A 21,706-nucleotide genomic window follows, 5' to 3' on the forward strand; every position below is an offset into this window, starting at 1 on the left:
TGAATTATTAAAGGTTTTCTCCACACACTTAACTAAATGCAGCTAACTGTTAACTTAATACTTAGCAAAAAAATGAAATGATGCTTAAGTTGTTTTTATTTCATTGCAGAGAAACCTGATCAAATAATTGGTTACATACACAATGTATCTCCCATAAAAGAAGGCAACTTCTTCGACTTTCAAGTACAGTCAAAAAAAAAATACTTAAGAGGAGTTTGTTTTGCCCCTGCCAAGAGAGACCTTTTCCAGTCAGTACAAGATGGTGGCAGCCTTGTGAAAATAAAAAGATTTCGCATAGACCAAAAGAGCAACACAGATGACTTGCTCATGAGTGCTAATGTCGAAGTCCAACAGCTTACAGCATCACCATTTCCAAAAGTTGACATCCCCAGCAACTTCGACCTAGGAATGCTGAAAACCATTGCTGCAGGTCAACTGATAACAGTCAAAGCAAAGGTTACTTCTCTACTAGAACCTAAAATACTCCAGACAAGTAGAGGAACTTTAAAAATGCTAGAAGGGCAAATTGTAGACACAAAAGGTTACTCTAAGATAGTATTTTGGGAGAAATTTTGTGAGCAAGTAGAAGAAGGCATGACATACATTTTTGAGAATGTACGAGTAAAGAAAGATGCCCTTACTAAGCAACTATACATAAATACTGCCAAAAGTGGCACTGCCATTAAGCAAACAGAGCCACATACTGATATTTTAGCTTGAGCACCGAGATTAACTGATGATTCTATCACTGCAACTGTGGAAGGATCTGTAGCAGGTGTAATTTCAACGTCCACATACGTGGCCTGTATAAAATGCAATAAGAAGATCGAACATGATGACAACTCAGACATTATTACTTGTAGTAATTGTAATATGCAACAGATGAAAGACTTTTGTCCCAGTCAGTATTATGCTCAAGTATTTTTCCTAACCACACCAAAGAAGGAAAAGATGTCTCTTACACTTTTTAACAGTCATCTCGCAATTGTTTAACACAGAGGGTCTGACTGATCCTTCTAAGCATGACTTCGTTAAACTGTTACTGGCCTTAAACAACATTGTAGTTACCTACAATAAGTGTACCAAAGCAGTAACCCAAATTGTCCGACCAAATATATAGTCAATTTCCATCTTGACAAGCTATAGTTGACCTATACATGATAAGGCCCTTTGTTCATTACAAGTTGCGTTAGGCAGTGTCACTCATCCATCTAAAGATCAACACCAAGCTGTTACTAGCCTTGAAAAAAACATTGTATTTACCTACAATAAGAAAGTAACTTAAACTGTCAGACCAAATATATAGTCCTGATTAGTTCACCTATAGACGATAAGGCCCGTTGTTCATTGCATATTGACCTATACAAAACAGTACAGTTCACCTATACAAAACAACACTGTTCATTACATGTTGCGTTGAAATAAACGAATATGTTCCTTTTTACTCTTACAAGCATTTATAGGTTCAAAGTACATGTAACCATGTTGTTTAAGAAATAAAATAAGTTATATTTTTGTTGCAGTTCCCATTGTCATATTGACATACAAACACGCTACTAACGGCAGCACTCACTTCTCATTGAGAACTCCTAGTCATTATTGTATTCTTGTGAAAAGTCTCTCACCTCTCTGAATTTTTGTTTAGAGGGGAGGGGAGGGGGGTATAAAAACTGGACATGACTCTGAGGCTATTGTTGGTTGCAAGAACTAAAATTAATTGGGAAAAAGTCTTGAATGTAAAGTCTTTAATGAGAGGGGTTGCCTGAATTTCTTTTTCCTGAGATTTTATAGGCCAGGGATGCTATCTCTTGATTTTTGTTTAGAGGGTAAGGGGGGTCTCGAAAATTGGGCATGCCTCTGAGATCAAGAACAAGGCTATTTTTGGTTTCAAGAACTACCACTGGCTTAAATCTTTATAAAATCTTTTTACTTTGTTACAGTTCCTTGTTCGTTTTTACACGGGATAAGAAATCCACCATCATTATTTGGGGGCAAAAAGTGTCTGTCCAGATTTCAAACATAGTAAATCAATAATGGCCGAAAGTCACAACAGTGTTACCTGAGAGATTTTATAGGTCGGGGATGTTACCAGTACCGTGACCATGCAAAAAAATAATATATATATTTGATGTTTCCTTTTCTATTTTTTTTTTGTAGGTGTCTGTCGCAGCTGCAGAGTTTTACTAGCAAAAATGGAAAGTAAAGAAGAACCAAAAGCTGAAAGAAAGGCAATGACTGAAGAGTTTGTGGATGACACAAAAGTACTCTTCCCCATGGAAAATCTATCCCTAGTGAGTACCTAAGACCAAGTTGAGATATCTTTTAGCAGTCACGTCAAAAAAGGGAGATCAGCATGAAAGAAGACTGCAAGATAAAAAGCTGTTTAATTTGAACGAGGGAATAACACTATTAGAAAAATCTGTACTCTGAAGTTATATTTAAGGTTATTTCCTGTGTTTGCCTTTTAGCTGGATACCGGAGTTCATACCCCTGTAACAACAAGTACTCCTTTCCAGCTGTGCCACAGAGGACTTGAGAAAGAAACCCCCTAGTGGCCTTTTTCCACAGTTAGACACATTGCATGATGATACGTGGAATATAACGGAAAACATCTCTACACTGGAAATTGCAGATCCTCCCAGTTCCTTAGATCATTTAAACACCTTCCTGGAGAGTAGAGAGGTCATGTATACACTGCGAGCATCCTCAAACAAAACTAGTGACCAGACAAAACGGCAGCATGTTTGTAAAGCCAGGCAAGCCGTCTCAGCGGTTCTCAGTGAAGTGGCGCCAGAAGATCCAGGTCAGCTATGGCACGCACTCTCCAAATCGCGAGTCAAGCAACGGTTATTTCTGGCAGATACTGAGAGCAGTACTGGATCTACAGATGAGACACTCTTGTATGCCCTGGCATCTTGCTATAAGAATGCAGACCAATGGGATACACGTCGACATATACTCTCCATCATGGCTGACAAAGCCAGTTTTGCGAAGATTCAAGAGTGGATACCAGGGTCAACCAAATATTGCTATATGATGGCTAGACAGCATATTCTTCTCCACGGAAGAGGTGCACCAGTTCCATCGCAGAGTCTACGAACAAGAATGGTGGTACCACAAGAAAAGCTCGCACATTTTCTGGACTTTATTACTAGTCCCCATATCATCCAAGACCTTCCATTCGGAGAAAAAGTAGTATCACTTTCAACTAAAGTAATCCAAATACCAAATGTGGTACACAATATGATACTGGAGTATATTGTTCAGCAGTACCAGGCCTATTAAAAGGAGGAAAACTTCATTCCTTTGAGTCGTAATACTCTTCTGGAGTTCTCCAAGTATGCCCTGCCTCCACTCAAAAATCGTTACAGGGAATAGATTACATTAGCTCGGCGGGTGCACAAGCCTTTGATAACCTTGAAAGTGTCGCAGAGCGTTTGGGAGAAATGGATATGGGAATGTCATCGGCAAAAGAAAGGAAAGAACAACTAAAGAAATGCAAGCACTACCTAAAGAGTGGTTACAAGGTATGCATACTGAGGTTCCCTGGTCTTTATTGATTTTTTTTTGAATAACACATGAAGTAGCAACTTAAGCCAACACTGAATTCATTGCTTTCAAATGAATATTGATTTCCAACTTTTGAACGTGGGAAATGAAGATATCAGGGCGATGCATATGACATAGATTGAAATCTGGAATTTCAGCTATGGTGATATTTCATGACAACCACAAGGATGAAAATGTGTGAATATAAATTTATTTGTCTTCCTCCTGTGTGCACTCTACGCTACCCTGTCCTTTGAGACTACTTTGAGGCTTTTAAGGTAGATGAGGGTAATAGGCCTTTGTGCAGCCTACCATAACGTGGTACAAAGCCTGCCGTACTGGAGAACAAGCAGCGCACAGAGGTATTAGAAAGAAACAAAGGTAAATGTTGACTGATCGCGACCTCTTTGTTTCGGATATCCTTCTGTGCAGTGTGCTCTCATTAGTATGGTGGATTTGTACCCTGTGATCGTTAGCTGCAAAGTGCTCATTGTGTTTATTTCCCTTTACAGGTTCATGTCTCAGAGAGCTCAGACGTCCCTGATTACTGTCGCGTCTATGCCCTAAACAACCCTAGCGACCGTGATTATCAGTCCCAGTGTTCACATAAGCACAAAACCTCTTGTGACAAATGCGATGATCTTATGAAGACCATAGATGACATCACAGCTGCAATTGAGGCACTCGCTGCGGATGAAGTGAAAGAAGAGCTTCGTTTTGTTATGGGAAAGGTTAAACAAGACATTGTGAGCTGGAAAGCGCATCTACTGCGGTCAGTTAATCAAGAAGAAGCAAGATTGGACATAGTGAATGCACTAGACAACACATCCGTTCCTTTAGTCAAGGACTGGGCTATGTAGTTCCTTCCGTGCACATTTAGAGAGAGCCAGACGGATTGGTTTGCAAAATGTGGGATTTCCTAGCACCTAACTGTAGCCATTAGAAGAGGAGATGACCACAAACTCCAGATGATGACGTTTGTTAATGTGTTCAGGAGCTGCAGTCAGGATACCTGTACAGTGCTCTTCGTTATGTCAGACGTGGTAAAACAGCTTAGAGAGGCCCAACCACAACTAGAAAACATCTACTACTGGCAAGACAACCCTGGTTGTTACCACTGTGGTACGACAATTGTTGGAGCAAAACTAATCAGCCAACAGCACGGCATTTCAGTCAGGCGGATGGATTTCTGTGATTCACAGGTAGGCAAAGGCGCTTGTGACAGGAAAGTGGCAACTATCAAGTCGTATGTGAAGATCTTTCTCAATTCAGGGAACAATATTGAGAGTGCAGAGGAAATGAAGAATGCCATTCTCTCATTGGGTGGAGTACCATCTGTTAACGTCACCGTTTCAGGACCACCTGAGGCTTCCACATTCTCCACCATCCGGTTGGAAGGTGTGAGCACTATTTCCAACATAGAGTATTCTGAAGAAGGGTTGCATCTATGGAAAGCCTATAAAATTGGTCCTGGAAAGTTGATTCAGTGGGAGAAACTTGACGTCCAACCAAATGCCGAAATTCCAAAGCTGTCGGCCATCGACTGCGACGCTTGTTGAGAAAATGCACAGTTTAAAACAGTTACATCCAAGAAGGCAAAGACCCCTCCAAAACAAGCAAATACAACTGGCCCTTGCAATTCACCAAGTTCTGATGAATCCTCCTCAGATGAATCAAATGTTGGTCTCTTTTTCCTTCCCGAAGAAGGATGTGTTAAACGTTATCAATGGTTCTCCTCACTTCGAAGGCACCTGGACTGTGGCAGACAGCTCCTTGCTATTGAGATTGAGAGTCTCTTCAACAGAGCCATTGTTAGTTATTCCGAGAGACTGGATGTGCAGTCCAGTAGTGTGCCAAATATTCTGACAGAAGTATCGAAAGTGCAATCAGTGGAAAACTTGTTGCTCCCCATGGGCTGGGCATTGAGGTCATCCCAAGTTAAAAGAACCAGATTCACCGCTAATCAGAAAGATTACTTAACAAAGAAATCCGATCTTGGAGAAATCTTGGGAAGAAAAGCGGATCCGGAATCTGTTGGAAGGGCTATGACAGGAGCCAGGGACAGTGACGGAAATTGCTTGTTTACAAGTGCAGAGGTTTTGACTTCACAGCAGGCAGCAAGCTTTTCCAGTCGATTGGCAGCTAAACGGCACTTACCAGATGTCTCGACTGGTAGTGACGAGGAGGCGGATGACACAGAAAGGGAGAGTGGAGCAATGCAGTTATGCGAGAAGTATCATTGGAGCATCCAATAGTTTACGACTGTTACAACATATGTGATCTCATCAGTTCCTCTGAGCTCTCGTCTTTTTCAATTCAAATGCTAAAAGAATTTTGCAATTTTTTTGAAATAGACACAAGCCATGTAAAGGTGGGACGAACAAAGCCATGCTTGGATCTTTTGGTTGCTTTTGGTAAAGACTGTTCCTGTCAGAAGTAAGACAGTGACTGAGCTTGACTGAGCTTGGATTATATGCCATGCCTCTTGTTATGATAGATCTAAGGCTGACTCCTCCACAGCTCTCCACGTACTGCTAACCTAGTAATAATTTTGTCTTCCACGGGGTGCTCCGTTAGGTAGCTAGTTGTTCGTGACCTCTCGCATGCAGAGAAAGCCTTCACGCACCTTGAACACGGTAACTTCTCAGCTCTACAAGTTTCCTTCCCCATGACTTTTTATTTGGAATCCAACGTCTTCTATGAGAGGCCAACAGAATAAGAACATAATAAATTCCACGGAAATGATTCATGATTCATGAAAAAAAACATGTGGCTTGCAATTTAAATCAACAATGAAAATTGATATCTCTCACGGGATTTCTTTTCTCACCAAATTTTAGCCTGTATAGCCTTCAAATAACTTTTTTTCAACTGCACCTAAACTTCAAATGGATAGTATTTTCCTGTTTAAGGAAAAAAAAAAGTGTGGCCTAATTAACCAAGACATACTCAAGGATGGAGTTTAGAGGAATTTAATTTCGTTCCCAAATGTAGGTGACCATAGATGCACTCGCGGCCCTTTAATTACTTCCAAGAGTTCGGAGTTTTCAGGATAATTTTGTCAGTACCTGGTAGCTAAGATAAAAAGTAATTGTTTTATGCTTTAGTTTAGTTAATTTCCCTTTTAGCGATGTTGTATGGTATTACTTGGAGGCGGTGTACCATAGTATATCGACTTCTGGTTTCTTAGCTGTGATATCAACATCTCGTTCCAAGTGAATTGCAAAGAATTTGAATTCCTCAGGAAACACTTATTTCAATTAAGTTACTTTGGTTTTGAGATTGAGTTCTTTTCCAAGTATACTATAAGTGAAAGCAAGCAATTTGCTAAACAGTACAAATAACTAATAATACAAGGTTGTTAAAAGCTCATACCCATCTGTCGTCAAACAACACGCAGCAGTCTATTGTTTATTTTTTGCTGATGTTTTCATTAAAATGTAGCATTTTCAGCGGCCCTTCAAAAACCACTCAAAGAAGAACCCAAGCTGATTTTGATACATGTTTTAGAACAACATAAAAGGATTATGCTGGCAAAGTTTGAGGGAATTTGGAGTTATGACACATGTCGAAAAATATCTCCGAAGTTTATTCCTAAACTGCAAGTAATTTTTTAACATTTGAGGATTTTTCCTTGACAGGGGCTCAAGACAAGTTCTAGGCTGTTTTTGATAGCTGAATACTTTGTCTTTCAAGAAAAAGTATCAGGAAGTTTGGTTCTTTTTGACATGCAAACACAAATTAAGTTTAGATTTCTAATTTTCAGCCTTTGCGTTCGACCAATTTGGCCATAGTCAGGGCAAAATTTGTTTTTCTTGGTTTTCACAAATTTAGAGTGTTTCAAGTGGAAAAAACTATATCACATTTCATATGTACCTAAGGGCTATACATGGACGAAAATAGAGAAAAATCTATTTTTCGACTTCTGCCACTAAATTTAAATTTTAGTTGATTTTTGGTGACATTTGCTCTTAATATGTGCATGTGACTGAAATACAGAGTATATATTGTTTCAATCAATGGTGCTGTTTTTGGGGTTGTTTGGTTTTGCACTTGGTTTGGTTAAATAGCTGAGGTAAGTAACTTTCCTAACAGCCAATGAACTTTTTCCCTGAGCAGAATATTGAACAAAACCTTAAAAAGGAATCTACATGAGGAAACATTTAGCAGTTTAAGCACAAAACATCTAACCTCTTAAAATAATTTTCTAATTGCTAATATTGCTAACATTCTTACGAAATTTCCAATGCTTATACTTACATTTAACCTGATAATTGACAACCTGCAATGCTTATTCCTAACTCTTTGCACATCTGGGACTGGTTAAAACGAGAGAAGGGGTTCCATGTGAGGTTATACCAGCATCTTCAATTTGTTGCTGGTGTGAGGCAGTTCGAGTCTGCCAAGCTCCAGATCAACAGTACTGGGCTGTGCTACTGTTATTACAACTCTGTTTACACACATTAGCTCTTAAAAAATGCACATTATTGTTGGTTTAACATAATTATTATAATTATTATTATGACGTTAAAAATTACAATTCTGCTAGCTAAAGCAACAATTGTATGCATCACAGATAGGTAAGTATCTGTATGCATGTATTCATACTTACACTCTGTATTGTGTGCTTCACAACGATCCCACTCATCTCATAATAATTATTAGGTAGTATTGATTTGAAACAGATGCGATTAAATTAATCATGTTGAAAGAATTTTGCTCACCATGTCAATTAAAACATGGCTTTGAAATATAGCACTGCTGATGTAACTGAGAATGTGACACAGGATGCAACCTGCAGAGAATCACAAAATGCAAACAGGATATTCAGTTTAAAATGGACTATTTTTTCATACTGGAAAATATACCACAATGCACTTACATGTCTCTCCATTGACTACAGTGCGATGGAAAAGCTTGGATGAAGAGGGGAAGGGACATCAGATGCGTTGAGCTGAATGTAGCAAAAACCTGTAAATGCCCTGTCTGCACTTAGATAATGACGCTGCTATTCATACCCTGGGCTTTTTCTCATTTATTCAGAACTTCTATAATGAGAGACATTATTCAGTGTAAAAAGTTCCAGACCAATCATAAAGATTTGTTTCAAAGGCATTCTCAAACTGGAAATGACAATAAATTTTTGAGATCACTGGCAAAAGATTACATGGAATCCAAAGACCAGGAAACCAGCAAGCTAATTCGTGCTCAGAGAACAAAAGTTTCTCAGAAGTTATTGATTGGCAGGAGTATGAAAGAAAGCAAATTGGAAGTAAATGGGGCAGACATTCAGGGAAAAAAGAGTAGAACGGAGATGACGAAAGTTATTGGACAAGTAAGCAAGTGCGGTGATGAACGACGAAGACTTCTTTCAATTGTGGCATGGGACTTCAGCCAATCAGTGCTGCAATTCTGTTGCTCAAAAAGCACCATCACAGCTGCTAGAGTACATGCGATATTGTTTGGCAGGGGTGGTGTCCCTCAAGATGGACTGAAGTTTACCAGGCAAGCTGTGAATCCTGAAATTATTCAGGAATTTCAGGAATTCCTTCACCAAGACGATATCTCACGACCATCATCGTGTAGAAGTGTTCTTGTGGATGACAAAGAGACAGGTGTTCGCTACTGGCAGTGCGACATCAAAGATGTCATTCAGCAATACCAGCTGAAATTTCCTAATGGTGTAAAGCGAAGTTACATTTATGCTCATGTTCAAAAGAATTTTCGTTCAAGCTCAATGCTTGCTGGCCTGTGCAACCTATGTGACGATTTTGGTCATTCTACCTTTGGCTCCCTCCTGTCCCTCCTTGAGGACCTAAAGAATGAAGGAGTTCTGGCTGATTCACACCTCCAACTTGTAAAAGTCTGCAGAGAATATCAAAAGTTTCTCAAAGTGAAATTTAGTAAACAGGTACAGGTGCAATGTTTGCTATGTTTGTAAATAATCACAGCATATAAATGTAGCATTGTAGACTTTAAAATATTATTTTTTCAAAAAATTTGGGTTTGTTTTGTTTTTGAGTATTTATCCTTTTTGGCTTGAAAAATTCATATTGATGTTCTTTGGTTCTCAGTACAGGATTGTAGAGGGATGTGGTTTTTGTAAGAAGTAAAAGTAAAGCAAAGTGCAAATTACTGTGATTTCAGACCAAATTTTTCTTGTGATTTGCAGCCCTGTACACATTACTGAACAACAAAGCAAAGTTGCAAAGCAATTCTTCTTGAAAAATGTCCCATCCATTAAGGAAAACTATGATATTATTTATACAGTATGTTGGTAAAAAAAAAATCCCTAAATCCGTTATTATGCTTTGTAAATAATGAGAAAAGTTACACATACAGTACATGTACAATGTCCAGGTATCACTAACAGATTTGATGTTTGCCTAATGTTGCTTCACTCCAATACTTATTTTGATTCTAGGTTGAGAGGCATTCCACTTGTGCTGAACTGTGCCTTGACTATGCTCTTGGGGATTGTCAGTCACAACATGATCACCTTTCGCCAGTCTTAGAAAAGTTCCATGAGTTGAGAAAACAAGTCACTGAGGGAGTGGAGAGGGTTGGCGATCAGCGGAAGAGGGACATACTTTTGAAGAACTGGAAGGAGGTCATAACAAATCATAAAGAGTACCTTGCACATTTGATTCGCACCAAACATCAAGGTGGATACTATCAATATATCCTTGACAACCTTGCACCAGGAGAAATTGTGGTCATAATAGATTACAAAATGAAGGTTGAGCTTGGAATGAGAGTAAGAGAGAATCAGCGAGAGTGGTATGGTAAGAGAGGGATCTCCCCTCATGGATTCTTTGTTATTGCTCAGGTAAACAATTTATCCATACCAGTTTTCTTTCCTGATTCACTTATAATCCATAACTTATTAACATTGATTATTATTGGAAAAAATAAATTAGGCATTGGTCTGTAGAGACTTCAGTAAGCGTAAATGAATAGTTTGTGGGCGGATGTGCTAACACAGAGTTCTTTGACTCTACATTGTATAGTTTGATACCCTCAGTTTTATTCAGGATTGGGGATCATTGGTTGTACTTTGTTTATTTTCTTCATGACATAACCTGTCAAATTATATACAGGCTCTGTCAGTAGGTATTAAGCTCATTTGTGTGTGTCAATTTGTTTAAGGGTTGATATTTTTAATTTTAGTTTACTGGTATTTCCCAAATGCAGTGTTGGATTTATTGTTGGACTCATTTTGAGTGAATAACTGTAAGTAAGCTTTACTCATTCTTCTTTTCCATACATGTGCATGTACGTAGGAGAGGGTCTGCGAAATATTGAGGTTATTGACTTATGGTCTGATGACACTAAACAAGATGCTTGGTTCACATAAAGTGCCCTGGACATTAGTTTCAAGTGGCTGGAATCAGTATATCCAGCTTTTTCTATCTATTTGTTTTCTGGTAAGGAAACAAAGTTTATTTTGTAAGGAAAATTAGCTTCCAAGGTGTTTTCTTGCCAGTAAAACCTTGGTCATTGTTGGGAATAGGCACTTTGGGAATCTACATGTGTCATACACTTTTCATTTGTAGAAGTTAAAGTTATCTAAATGGCATTGTTCTTAAAATTGATCATAGAGAAGATCCATTCCATTCAAAAAATTTTAACTTGCATATATGTACTGTGCTGTTTATTTTTTTTAGACAATGGTCCCCATTACCATAACAGTGGAGTTCAGTCCTACCTGGCTGAGGTGAACAGTGTATTCAATTTTACGCTCAAGGAGTACAACAATTTTGAGGCAGGAGAGGGCAAGTCTAGGCTGGATTCCCATTTCGCCCACATCAGCCATAAAATTGTACGATGGGTATGTTTAGGAAATGACTTGGAAAGTGGGCAACAAGTTGCAGATTTGATTAAGGTAATTTTTTGAATCTCAGTGAATTAAAAGAAATGGGGAAAAGGGCACACGTGACTTTTATCTAATTGGATTTTGTACTTCAAACATTAATAAATGGATCATATGGTTGGTCAAAGGGCACCTTAACAGGTGATGTTTATAACAAACTTTTCATTGTCAGAAATATGAAATGCATTTAGCAAAAATATGAAATGCAATTACTATAACAAGGGTTATTTAGATTTTTCTGCGTGTTATGCAAGTGCATATTACATCTTGCAAGTTTGTAAGATATTTAGTGTGAGGCCTTTTCATACTTGCAATCTATGTATGTGTTTAGAGTATTTTTATACTCTCACAATATCCTTGAGAAAATTAAACTTGACCACTTTAATTTTTTTTCTTGCAGACAATGAAGAATGCATCCTGTAAGAAGTTGATAATTGATCGGTCCAAGGCTAAGAAAGTAGGCACACTGAAAGACATTTCCCTGTATGGAAATTTGACATTTCCGATCGAAGGTGCATTAAGGGGTGGTATAATCTTAAGATCCTTGGCTGGCATGGGGCAGAAATAAGCAAGACAAAGCTTCAGCTTTCTCAAATCTCTGGACATCAAGTTCCAATTGCAGGTGCAACCGGAGCAACAGTGGTAGATGATGACCCAGAACCTGAACCGAGCTGTCCATCACCTTTCTCAGGCTCCGGTCAAGAAAGCTATGCTATACAATTTATACAAAACACAACGGAACCACCGGCAGCTGCGACTCTAATTCCATTGGAGGTTCACCAGTACCCCTCACAGCGACCAGAAATGGGGTATGTGTTAAAGCATAGCACAGGAAAGAGAATCACATTCAGCCAAGCTCAGAAAGATATGATTGAATTTTATAATAGACAAGCAGTAAACTGCATTAGAACTGAACCAAAAGATGTGATGAAAGCAATGGAAGAAGCAGGCTTAGAAGTTCTCTCAGCCACCCAGATCAAGTCATGGTGGAGCAGCTACCATCGCAAGAACAAACAAACCACTCCTCAGGCTGGAATACTCTATTCTGCAGCAGCACCAAGTGTTCCAACTGCTGTGGCACAACCAAGTATGGCTGGTGTTAGGACACCAGCTAGAGTGTCATCTGTTACAGTCACACCATTGGCCAGTGAACCAAGTGTCACACAATCAGCCAGTGTACTAAGTACCATGCAATCAGCTAGTGTATCAAGTGCCACGCAATCAGCTTGTGTATCAAGTGCCACACAATCAGCTAGTGTATCAAGTGCCACGCAATCAGCTAGTGCATCAAGTGCCACACAATCAGTGAGTGTATCAAGTGCCGCACAATCAGCTAGTGTATCAAGTGCCGCACAATCAGCTAGTGTATCAAGTGCCACGCAATCAGCTAGTGTATCAAGTGCAGTGCAATCAGCTAGTGTACCAAGTGCCACACAATCAGCCAGTGTCCTACCATCCACTTCCCTGGCCAGTGTACCACATACTATACAACCTGCCAATACATGTATTGTGGCCATCTCTCAAAATTCAACAAAATGGTGACAGAGTGGTCATTTCCTGAAGACTTCAGTCAGTCAACAATTGGAGGCAGGAATGGTAGTAATGCCTGTGCCTTCATTTGTTTGTATTTTGGCCAAGTGGCATCAAAAGGTCTTCTGGTCCCAAAGCAAGGATTGACATTGTCCAATGTTTGGAGAGAGGTCTTAGAGTGGGCAATAACATCTGGGAATGATTTACACAATGAGTTGTTTGACCATGAAGGAGTAAATGTGAATGCAGATGAAGCTGTTGAAATTGCAGGAGAAGAATGTGGTGTTGCATGCTTGGGACAACAAAAAGATTTCTTTGGTTCTCCAAAGGAATTACTTGCTCAATATCTAACTTCATTAGCACTTGGAGCTTAGAGAAGTTGCCATTTATTTTTCTCTTCTGAAAGGACAATGTTCCTGATGTGTGACAGTGGAAACTTGTACTTTGTAGACTACCATTCCCATAAAGACAGTGGAGCCTTGATTGCAAGTGTGCATCCTGGAAATGGAGAGGCATTTACAGAGTGGATCGACAAGATGATGAATTTTCATTGGCAATGCCCCCTCACTATTGGCTCAATGACTGAGGTTATTTACAAGTAAAGAACCAATGAAGCTTCTGCAATGCAATATTTTAGGTGCATTTACGCTAAACATGATAATGTATGGGGTGAAAAAAAGTGGATGGAAATGAAAATTATGCATTGTAAACAAAACATGCCGCTGCTAGATTCACTTGCATTATTATCTTTGACTTGTCTGTCAGTATTGAAATACTTGAAATGGTTTAGCGAATTTTGCATAGTTCAGTTGTTATGCATAGTTCGTGAATCATGTAAGTGATTGAAATCATTTTTCTAATTTATTTTTATTTTTGAACTCTGAACCATGGATATTTGTTTGCTCAATAGTTATTTTTTCTTGGAATAAACGGTCATGAAATAGTTTAGTTTTTGCTACGAAATGCTTCAATATAGGTAAATACATTTTTAAGAATTTACGAAGTTATTGGAAAAGGCAACAATTTCTTCAAACAATTTTGTCACACTGGAGATGAAATCCCTCAATCTTGGAATGTTGTTGTAGTTTTCTTTCACCAATAAAGGTGAAACATTGTGTAAAGTTAAATGCATCTTACATGAAATTGATATTGTGATTTTCAGAGAAAAACATCATTACATTATTCTGAACATAGCATGTCTGCAGCCTCGCTTTGTTATCCTACCCACCCCAGTACCCCACCTCCCCGGCAAATGAAACTAGAGTATATTGTTACATGGTCAAAGGCCCCTGCCCCGCCCCACCCCCCTCTCCACCTCTCTTCCTGTAGTTTTCATATCACTAAAAGGTGGTGTGCAGGTTTGGAACAAATTTATTGCGTTAAAACATTTATTTTTGTCTTTCGTACAAATAATCTGCTATAATGTCAAAATAATCGTCTTCATTACAAAAGGAACTAAAAAGTCTCGAATATAAAATGTTTCATACAGGATACTGACTCCATTGGACTGAGTATCATCATTTTACATCTCGACATCTCTGATCATGTGAAGTTTATATGAAATAATTCATATATGAACTGCGGTTGTAGATGAAAGTGAAGAATGATCATCGCAGTTACTTTTCCAATTTAAGCAATAGGAAAGAAGAAGCCTGAAAAAAATCAGGGCTTCAACGGGATTCGAACCCGTGACCTCCGCGATACCGGTGCGATGCTCTACCAACTGAGCTATGAAGCCACACATTGGGAGCGAGGTCAATTAATTGAGTTCATATCTTCTCGTGAGAAGTGAAATGATGTGAAGTTTATATGAAATAATTTATATTTGAACTGCGGTTGTAGATGAAAGTGGTATCGCGGAGGTCACGGGTTCGAATCCCGTTGAAGCCCTGATTTTTTTCAGGCTTCTTCTTTCCTATTGCTTAAATTGGAAAAGTAACTGCGATGATCATTCTTCACTTTCATCTACAACTGCAGTTCATATATGAATTATTTCATATAAACTTCACATCATTTCACTTCTCACAGGAAGATATGAACTCAATTAATTGACCTCGCTCCCAATGTGTGGCTTCATAGCTCAGTTGGTAGAGCATTGCACCGGTATCGCGGAGGTCACGGGTTCGAATCCCGTTGAAGCCCTGATTTTTTTCAGGCTTCTTCTTTCCTATTGCTTAAATTGGAAAAGTAACTGCGATGATCGTTCTTCACTTTCATCTCTGATCATGCATGCCAGAAGAAAACGAATTTGGTTGTAAGAGACTTCAGGGAGAGCTTCTTTAACTTCATTCAGGCGGTCTTTCGAAGATAACAATCGTTGAATTTGAGAAAATGACTCCTCAGTAATTTCAAGAAGCTCTGACAAGCGGTCCGTGTCGATGTCTTTACCGGCGGCGAACTATCGATCATATAAACCTCAGCAGTCGCCCTTTGTATTCTCAGGTCGCGGGAGATTTCGCCAAAATCTTTACCCTTTGAAAAGTTGTCCAAGGCCCTTAACTTGTTATTAGACAAGTTGTTCTTTCCATACAGCTTCACCAAACAAGATTTCTATGTAGGTAAAAATGGATGGATGTTCAATAACTAAATCATGATCAAGTAGTGGGGAATAACTATGGTACTGCGTGATACACATCCACAATTTGATTGCAAACAAATTTTACCAAAATAAGTACTTACAGGAAAAGCCCTTTTCTTTGCCGATGGTTTGCGACTAATCTGCGACGCGACTAGTCTGTGTTCAATCAGAAATTTGACAGCCCGAGTGGTATCTTTTTGATCGCAGGTCGCTGTCGGACTTCCTACTGCACGCATTGAGCCATAATCTCAATTTTACGGCAAATGGCGCATAGAATCTTGACAATATTTACATACATAGTTTTTGAAGCCATAATGATTTTGTCTACGAAACAAAATCTTATTTTGTTAGATGGCAAGTCCATTAAATTTTTCATTGAAATTCAAATTTCGCGCTTGTAGTTGCTTAGACCAATGAGAATACCAAATTTAATTTGATTAAAAATGTTAGCCCCTTAAAACTAACTGACGCTATTGCCGCAAGCTATCATTTTTCTGCCTGCTTCTTAGCCGGACCATTACTTAATATACATGCACCATTGCAAACATGTTCTTAACTTAGTATGCAATGTGAATGTGACGTACGTGGGAAAAGTTGATCCACAGCCGATTGGACATGAAATAATGCTTTATGAGCAAAGGGAAGCATTGTGATCATCTAAACGTTCCTTTGCCATGCTAATTCCACAGTTTTTGCACTAGGTCTTCCGCTTGATGCAAGACAAAGCATAAGACGGCATGGCTTCTCTCATATCCACATAACAGAACCCATCATTTTTGCATGCAACTTTCACCCTTAGACAATGGTTTGAATGGTACTCGGCAATGTCATATGTACCACTCCATTGGCACCCAATGTTAGTGCAGATAACATCCAGCCTACTTATCAAGTAGATTAATGTGACATTGATGTAACCACAACATGACAGCTGAAGATTTCTCTTTTGGACTGATGAAAACAACACAAAGTACATCAAATTCATCAAGAACCTGAACAAAACACACCAGTCTGGACTATCCGCAAAGCCCAGAAGCTTCCTTCCAAAAATGTTTGCTACAGGAGGTGCCAAGTTACATCTCTGGCCAGAATGATCAGCATCAGTCTTTTATGAACATGAACCATTTCCACCAGTGTCAAGTCACTTTCAACATCGGAAGCACAGCAGCTCCTGAAAAGCCACAGTCAGCTGCACTGCATGGTAAGGACAATATTTCTAACTGATCAGTTCAGTTTTCCAAATACTTCAATTATTGAACATGTTGATCTCAATTAGAATAGACTGCAAACATTATCAAGTGAACCAGTTTTGACATCTTTTCAGTCCTCCTTTTTCTTTGAGGTTCTTAAATTGAAAACACTTTGGAATGATAGATGTTCTCAGAATTTGATCTTTGTTGATTGAATGATATTTTGGTCAGTACTTTTTGGCATGTCAATCGGGGCTGTTATTTTTTGACCAATAATGTTAATGTAGGTGGGACCAGTGAGCCGTGACACGAAATAAACAAATGATTTTTTCGTGCAATTTGGAATAAATAAGCACTCACAAATTTCTCAGACTACAAATTGCACTCGCCCTACAGGCTCATGCAATTTTTTGTAGTCTTTGAAAACTTTACTTGTGCTTATTTGTTTCAATTGCACTCAAAATCATTTGATTACCTATAAAAACAAAAATTGAGGTGGGAAACAACTGTGATAATTACCTAATCTTGTTAAATTTTCTCTTGTTGACCAGTGTCCTGCAAAAGGTGTAAGGAGAAAATAAAGGAGATTTTTATTTCTGGCCAGCAGAGAGCACATCAAATCAAAGTGGCTGTAAGCCACTGAACTTGGAAAATAAATTATGAAAGGGTTTTACAAGGTATTGCTCATTAACTAACTACTTGTGATATGAGGACAGGCTAGCTTTCGAACAAGCCCATAAAGCCTTTTTCTATTCAGGGACATGTGATATTTGCAAAAAGAAAAAGTTCAACGTAGAAACTGTTTGTTACTCAGGCCTGCCCACACATTTTACATATTACCTGTATCTGATGTACATGTCTTCCTTGTGCTGTAGTAAAAATTCTAATAATGATTTGATTTCTGCTGATCTCTTGAGTACGCGAGTCAGGTCTACAAGTCTGCACGGGATCCTTTCCTGAACATTGGTTAGTAATCAAACCTATTCTTCTGAAGTGGTATCCTTTCGGGGTCTAATGAAGCTCAAGCAATGTCCACATTAGTCTCCCTTGGGAGTTAAATTCAAATTTTCCGACAAGCATCCCTCACCTTTTCCTATGGGAGTTTCCCCTCAGATTCCCAAATGCCTAATGGGAAGTGACGGAGTGATGGAGTGAAATCTATTCACCACTACAACTTCGAAAATAATGAATATTTTCCGAGTTGAAAATGCAAAAGAGGTGTGAGAACTTACTAGCAAAGGCTAGTTTGATATAACTCCTGAGAAGAACACACATTTTCTGTATGGCCAAATGTTATAGCTTCCCTTTAGTCAAAGTGAAATGTGTTACCACTAATTCTTTTTTCAACCTTATTTCTACTGTTAACTTTATTGAATGGCCACATTTTTTTAAGGGGCTTAAACAGGTTCACCATTAATGTACAATAAACTCTTTAGCATCAATTCATAGTTGAGGTTGGCAAGCTATACTTAAGTGGTGATGGTTCTTTTAGTTTGAATTATAAACAGCACTATGCTTGGTTACGGGAAATTATACTTAGTAAATATGGCAAAATGTTGATAGCAAATACAACATCAACCAATTGTCAAAATTGTCTATATTTACTATATATAACTGACTTATTGCTGTGACAATTTTCTATCATAGCGGTTGAGAAGTATGGGAATGGCAGGGATGACCAAATCATTTTATTAGTGCCATCCACCCAACAAACTCCAGTGTTTGTTGATTGCATTTAAGATATGTGGAATACTGTAGGTGACCTAATTGACGCTCCCAAGAAGGTGTTAAGTTTTTCTTAGACACTCCCCTCTCATAAGTGCAAAGTGTGACTGTTAAAGCCCCCCCCCCTGCTAGAAATCATCCCCAGAACCATAGAAATGTTTCATAGGTTAAAATCAGGCAATTTTAAATTTTTAGTTTCTTACTTGCTTAGTTAGGAATACAGTTGGGTCTTGTTCAATCTCAAGTTCAAAGTACATATAGCGCTCTTTTATCTTCTTTATTTCTGTAATGCTCATTATGTCAGCAACTTTCTATCAGGTCCTAGCTCTCTATCACAGAGGAACGACGAGACCCACTTTACGGTTTTGTTTCCTGTTACATAATAGGTATTGCTCGGACTGTTAGGACTGCGCATGTGCAGTGACATGTGTCATTTGGGTGTTCAGAATGTTCAGATTAAAGAAAGTTGAGTTGCGTTTCCTTGTGTCCTCGATAATTATTATCCGTTTACAACATCTGGCCACGAGGATGGGATACTCCAGTGATATGTTGTTGTCTTCATGACGATTTTGAAAATTGCAAAGTTCTTCTGTGCGTTTCAGTTGTCCGTACACGTTGTTGCTTACGTTATGGTTTTGCCGCTAGTTGGTTCCATTGGGGAGTTCAATACTTCTACAGAGACTTTTACGGCTTATCATGAACGACTTGAACAGTATTTCCTTGCAAATAGTATTGGCCTTTACTCTTCTGAGGCTTCTGAGGCGGTTAAAGCAGCTGCGAACAAGAAGGTTGCAGTGATGATTTCAGTTATCAGCAAGAAGACATATGGAACACTTCGAGATTTGTGCAGTCCAGAAAATCCAAAGGACAAGACATTCGAGCAGTTATGTGAATTCCTTGAGCGACATTTCAAACCTAAACGATTAGAAGTTGCAGAATCATACCGATTTCACCGTTGTTTTCAAGAGAATGAAACTGTTTCTGTGTACAGTGCTCGTTTACGACATCTTGCCTCCAGTTGTAATTTTGGTGAATTCTTAAATTGTTCCCTTCGCGACCAGTTTGTTTATGGGATTCGCAATCCACCCACTCGTAAAAAGCTTTGAAGTGAAGATCACACCTTCCAGCAAGCGATGCAAGTGGCAATTGCTGACGAGATAGCAGCAAAAGAATCCATGCAAGTGCAGCAGCAATTGTCTCATTCAGTAAATGCAGTCGCCAAGGACCCACCTGCCCTTCCTCCTTGCCGAAGTTCAAGTACACCTCCAGTCTTACCACCACTTGGTCATCAAGGGTCATTTCCTAAATCGCCTCAACAGTCTACCTCCTACACTTGTTTCTCGTGTGGTAATTCTGACCATACTAGATCTAAATACAGATTCAGGGATGCTGTATGTCACAACTGCAATGGAAGGGGACATATTGCTCGAGTTTGTAAGAAAAGTGGAATGAATGCCATGTGTGTTGAAGAAGAGTTTTCCGAAGAAGAGGCCCCTGAAGAAGAAGAGTTGTATGTTGTGTATGATGTTAATGCTATGTCCAAGTCTGAAATTTCTGTGCCATTGAAGATTGAGAACAATGATTGTTTAATGCAGTTAGACACTGGGTGTGCTTTGTCTCTTGCACCACTTAGTTTCATAAAAGAAGTTTGTCCTGATGTTACTCTGAAACCAACCAATGTGGTCTTGTCAACCTACACAGGTGAAACTGTGCATCCCTTAGGGGAAGCATTGGTGAATGTTGAGTATTCAGGATCACAGTACTCATTACCCTTGCTTATTGTACGAGAAGGATCATGTGCTTTATTTGGTCGGAATTGGCTCATGGATGCCAATTTAGATTGGAAGAATCTGCCAGGATTGAATCACATTGGTCCCTTACCTTCACCTGCTTCCTCAGTGCCAGGTTCTACAGGTAACCAGACTTTGGTCTCTGTCCTTGAACAATACAGTGAATTATTTCAGCCCCAACTTGGATGCTACACGGGCACGCCCGTTATATTAAATGAAAGTAAAGAGGCTAAATTCCACACAGCTAGACCAGTTCCTTATGCCCTGCAGTCAAATGTGGAGAGAACATTGCTTAAAACGGAAAAGGATGGAGTTATTGAAAGAGTAACTTCTGCTGTCAGTGCAGCCCCTATTGTGGTGGTGGGAAAGAAAGAAAGGAATGAAGTGCGTGTATGTGGAGATTTTAGTGTAACCTACAATGCATGTGCTAATGTAGAAACCTATCCTATGCCTCAGATCGAGGACATGCATTCAGCCTTGAGGGGATGCACCCTGTTTAGTGTCTTGGATATGAAACAAGCTTACCACCAGATACCCATTGCAAAGGAATCACAGCCTTATCTCACTATCAATACTCACATTGGGCCATTTGCATTTAAGAGGTTGCCAAATGGTATACATCCAGGTCCAGCCATTTTTCAGAGAATTATGGACAAATTATTGTCTGACATTCCGAAGGCAGTCAGTCGACTCGATGACATTCTGGTTGCAGGAACTGATCAAGAAGATCATCTCCACACTCTTTCCTTGGTTTTGGATTGACTTCTAAATGCTGGCTTCCGACTGAACAAGGCAGAGTGCAAATTCCTTCAGCCATCAGTGGTTTATCTTGGTCACAAGATAGATGGTGAGGGCTTACATCCCACTGAAGATAAACTTACAGCCATTCGTGATGCCCCAAGACCTAAAGATGTTGCTGCCTTGAAGTCCTTTCTGGGACTTATAATGTTCTATTCACGATTCATGCCACATCACTCTACAGTCCTGGCACCCTTACACAGCCTATTGAAGAAGAATACACCCTGCAAATGGTCTAAAGTTGAAGAAGATACATTTGTTGCCACTAAGCAGCTGTTACTTAGCTCAAAAACTTTAGTACATTATGATGAAACACTTCCCCTTTTTCTGTCATGTGATGCTTCATCGTATGGTGCTGGAGCAGTTCTGTCTCATCGTATAGATGGACAATTTTGGCCTGTTGTCTTCGCCTCTTGTACCCCGACACAAGCCCGACAAAACTACTCCCAGTTAGAAAAGGAGGCATTCAGCATCATTTTTGGATTAAAGCGATTTCGTCAGTACTTGTACGGTCGCTCCTTCACACTTTTAACAGATCATCGCCCTCTGCTCACCCTCTTCGGACCACAGCAGCCAGTTCCTGCTCATGCAGCAGCTCGACTTCAAAGATGGGCCCTTATCCTGGCATCGTACAATTACAAAATTGAGTACCGCAGCACTACAGCACATGCTGATG

At 39.3% G+C, this 21,706-nt stretch overlaps 1 protein-coding gene and 1 pseudogene across 2 annotated transcripts in view; one reads left to right on the forward strand and one right to left on the reverse strand.

Moving 5' to 3' along the window:
- The window catches only part of LOC145500273 (uncharacterized), a 14,980-nt gene extending 14,036 nt beyond the window's left edge, over positions 1-944 (forward strand). The window contains exon 3 of the mRNA XM_081479772.1: positions 110-944. Coding sequence (XP_081335898.1) covers positions 110-720 — 611 coding nt within the window. The 3' untranslated portion in view covers positions 721-944. The remainder of the gene's footprint in view (positions 1-109) is intronic.
- Positions 1-21,706, reverse strand: part of LOC145501536 (uncharacterized) — a 121,204-nt pseudogene that overhangs the window by 57,809 nt on the left and 41,689 nt on the right. The gene's annotated exons all lie outside the window — the stretch shown is intronic.

The sequence above is a fragment of the Orbicella franksi genome, chromosome 10, assembly GCF_964199315.1.
Source record: "Orbicella franksi chromosome 10, jaOrbFran1.1, whole genome shotgun sequence".
In the NCBI taxonomy this organism is placed as follows: domain Eukaryota; kingdom Metazoa; phylum Cnidaria; class Anthozoa; order Scleractinia; family Merulinidae; genus Orbicella; species Orbicella franksi.